General features: G+C 28.2%; 1 protein-coding gene across 1 annotated transcript in view; it reads right to left on the bottom strand.

Moving 5' to 3' along the window:
* LOC107476982 (alpha carbonic anhydrase 7) overlaps window positions 1-357 on the bottom strand; it is a 31752-nt gene extending 31395 nt beyond the window's left edge. The window contains exon 1 of the mRNA XM_052259475.1: window positions 235-357. Within this exon, the coding sequence (XP_052115435.1) occupies window positions 235-322 (88 nt within the window). The 5' untranslated portion in view covers window positions 323-357. The remainder of the gene's footprint in view (window positions 1-234) is intronic.
* Between the last annotated feature and the right edge of the window lie 4098 nt (window positions 358-4455).

Genomic DNA, 4455 nt, shown 5'->3' with positions numbered 1-4455 from the left:
AAATAATAATTTTTTATTTTTTTATTTTTTATTTTATAAAAACTTTAAAAACAGAAAATATTAAAAAAAGTACAAAAAATAAAACTGTAAGGCCGGCAAACGTCCTCATTAGGAGAAGACATTAAAAATCATTAAAAAAAACTGAACATATATATGTATATATAAATCTTGAACTCACAATTAATCAATTAATATATGCATGCATGGTAATTAATATAATAATTAAGTACTTACCAACTTCTTGGGACCTTGCCGGGGAAGATAGCAAAATAAGTGCTGCAAATAAACTGCAAATGAAAACCTTCGCTGAAAACTTTTCCATTTGAACAACAATTTTTTTTTCTCTCCTTTGATGTGTTGTTATGTGGCAATGATCAAGATGTAGCTATCTCATATTTATAGGGTGCTACATACAAGTTATGAAAATTAAGAAAGTTGGATTAATTAATTAATAATAAGGTGGCCCTCATTTTTCAAACATGAGATACGCGTTTGCTTTGACTAAATTGAAGAAACTTTTGTTAACACAATTTCCAATTTTCTAGAATTATATACGAACCAATACAAGACTTGTTACATTTCGTTAATATGTTAGGTTTACTTAGGATAACTATTAAATATATATACATATGAATCCCGTTTACAATGTGACAAAGAACTAACGCAAAAAAACAAAAACATAATAATTGAAATTGAATAAAAAGAATAAATAAAAATTTTAAAATAATAAATTGAAATTAAATAATTTTTTTATCTTTTATTTAATTTTTTGATATAATAAAAAAGAGATTCACTCAATTTTACTTGTTTACATTAAAAATAAATTAAAATTGAATAAAAAAATTATTCTACCTTCTACTTGATTTTCTTATGCCACAAGAAAAAAATTTACTCAACAATTTTATTTATCCACACGTTAAAAAGATTGACTCAACAATTTCCTTAAAAATATAAACTAATAAATAAAAATAATATTTAATTTGTATTACTCACGTTACAAACATCTAAAATACCTATCGCAGTGAATTATATAGAGATGAGGGGCCACATTTCTAACAAGAACAAAATTGAAAATCGACACTCCGTTCCACAATATTGAAAGTTGAAACTTAGAAATATAAACTAATAAATAAAAAACGATATTTGTATTACTCACGTTACAAACATCTAAAATACCTATCACAATGAATTATAGAGATGAGGGACCACATTTCTAACAAGAACAAAATTGACACTTCGTTACACACTATTGAAAATTAAATTAAAGCTCTTTTTTTATTTATAAAGCTCAAATATATTATAAACTAATTTATTAACGCAACAAACAAAAAATTGATCAAGGTATTTCCAAACTAGGTTTGGCTAGGGTTGCACACGGATCGGATATAGCCTAAAATTCTATCCGATCCGCACTGTACTTATCGGATCGGATCGGATACGATATCCGCATTTTTTAGGCCGGATCTGATCCGATCCGATTTGCATACTTGCGGATTGGATCGGATATCGGGTATATCCACATAATTTAAAAAAAAATTATTTTAAGATTTTGTTTGCCTATTTTTACAAAAAAATATCAAAAAAATTCATTGTTTATCTGTTTAAACCTATTTACTCCTAAAATATTATCAATAATAGTTCTCTTGAATAACAAAAACAAAATAATAACACAAGATTTAAGTTTAATTATTCTAAATTGAAGTACAACATAAAAAATTAAAAACAAAATATCATAAAATTCATAAAATAATACAATAAAATCCATATCACATTAGGGTTTACTTTCTTAAACTATGCTATTTATATGTGATGTGCGGATATGCGGATTTGCGGATCGGATTCGCGGATATTACTGCCGAATCCGCAATCCGATCCGACCACAGTGCGCATCCGATCCATAAAATTCGGATCGGATGCGAATAATTACCGCGGATATGCAGATATTATCCGATCCATGTGCAGCCCTAGGTTTGGCTACCTAACTACATTATTATAAATACCTCACTTAATCACTCGAATCCGCGATGTCTAGATGAGTATGGAGAGACTATGCTATTTAAATTATAGCTTGTTAGTTCACTTAATCTACTTTCACACTATAAAAATTTAAGAGTTTAAATTTTATCAATTAATAGTGTAAAGATTTTTATACATTAAAGTGTACGATAGGGTGCCAAAGGAAGTTTTAAAGAAAGTTTTAGTAAAGAAAAGAGTAAGAATAGTATATATTCGTGCAATTAAAGACATGTATGATAGAGCCACAACTAGTGTAAAGACTCGAGGTGGTGTGACAGAGGATTTTTCTATTGGTATACGATTACACCAGGGATCATCCTTAATAAGTCCATACCTTTTCTCACATTAGTCTTGGAAATACTCACAGAACACATCCAAGAACCTGTGCCATAGTGCATATTTTTTGCCGATGATATCGTCCTTATGGGAAAGTCAAGGAAAGACATAATAAATAAGAAGTTAGACTTATGGAGAGAAGCTCTAGAAGTGTATGGTTTGCGCATAAGCTGTAGCAAGACAGAATATATGGAATGGAAGTTCGATTTGAGAAGGAAAAACCCTAATATAAAGGTGAAGATTGGAGAAAATACCCTATGAAAAGTTAAAAGTTTTAAGTATCTTGGGTGCATCATACAGAATAATAAAGAGATTGAATAAGATGTAAATCATAGGATCCAAGCAGGTTAGTCAAAATAGTGGAGTGCATCTAGTTTTATATGTGACAAAAAAGTGCATTTAAAACTTAAAAGTAAATTCTATCGCACTGCTATAAGACCGGCTATGCTTTATGGTATGGAGTGTTGGGCGGTCAAAGATGAGTACGAACATAATAAGCTAAATGTGGCAGAGATGAAGATGTTGAGATGGATGAGCGGTCATACGATATTGGATAAAATAAGGAACGAATATATAAGGGAGAGAGTTGGAGTAGCACCCATTGTGGAAAAGATAATAGAATCATGTTTCAGGTGATTTGGACATGTGAGAAGAAGACCGACAAAACACCCAGTCAGGAGGGTGGATGAGATAAATGATGGACAAAGAGTGAAAGGTAGAGAAAGACCTAAAAAAACCATTCATGAAGTGGTCAAATAAGATATATATGTAAACTGTTTCTTTATAAATATAATACATGATAGAGTTCAGTGGCACCGTTTAATTCATGTAGTCGACTCTAATTAATGAGACAAAGCTTTGTTGTTGTATTCAATTAAATACATACGTTTACATGATATTTTAAGTAATATATTTAAAAATATTTAATTTTACTAATGTAAGAATATAAAATTTATATCTATATAAAATTTTACTACACTATTAATACCTGAAAATAAATAAAACTCATTAATTAACCCAAGAAAAGGCGGTTAACCAACTTAATATATATATATATATATATAATAGAGATGCTTAGCTTTAACAAGTGAGGTTATCATCAATATCAGAGCATATGAGGACAAAGTCCATGGCAGACTATAAAAAAACTAACAAATAAACACAAAAATACTTAAAATATAGTGGCATTTACTTGCTTTAATTTCACTTTGGTGTTCGTAGCTAAAATATTCTTTATTAATAAAACAACCCAACACAATAAAAAAGGAGAAAAAGGCAAAAAAAAAAAAAACCCAAATTGCAAGGAATATTCTCGCAACAATATTCAAGACTGTACATTATTTGCCTTGTATTAGTTACTAATCCTAATCACTAAAATAGTAAGTACTCTATATAGAGTAGTCTCTACCTAAATATTAAGAGAAAGATGCATGTATACCATTTCAGTATTTTCTAGGCGGCTTTCACATATATACCAATGGGCAATGGCCTATTTAATTGGAAAAGTACGAGTATAGAAATTTAATTTTAAATTAATTAATATTAATTAATTTTAATTAAAATTATTCTTTTAATTTTTATTTTAAAATTTAAAATTTGTAGTTTTAAATTAGAATAAAAAGTCATTTCAAAAAATTAAGTAATATTGAAAAAAAGATATTAGTAATTTAATTGAATTTATTTCAAAAGACTCAATTGGATTAATTAGACTTAGTCTATTTAACTCAAAATTTAAATAGATTTAATTTTATAAATAAAATTTATCTATTTAAATAAATAAATGAGTTGAACCGATGTTTTTAATTCATTTTTAGGTAGAAACCCATATGCAGTCGATTTTATGTGAAGTTGATAGTTGAAAATCGTTAAATAAAAATTTAGTCAAATCATCTAAACGCTCTCAATTATCATCAACTTTAGGTGAAGTCGACTGCATCAGTGTTTCTACCTCATTTTTAACAGCCCTACTTTTAACACTTTACCTTCAATTCCTCATAAAATAATTTAAAAATGAAAGAGAAAATAGTATTATACACACATATTATATTATGGCGTGTTATGCAAAATTATGGGCCTGCAAATTTATAATCCTGCAGAACACGA

This window comes from Arachis duranensis, chromosome 3, assembly GCF_000817695.3.
Source record: "Arachis duranensis cultivar V14167 chromosome 3, aradu.V14167.gnm2.J7QH, whole genome shotgun sequence".
NCBI lineage: Eukaryota > Viridiplantae > Streptophyta > Magnoliopsida > Fabales > Fabaceae > Arachis > Arachis duranensis.
The sequence above is the reverse complement of the archived record's forward strand: the minus strand, read 5'-3'. Positions and strand labels throughout refer to the sequence as shown.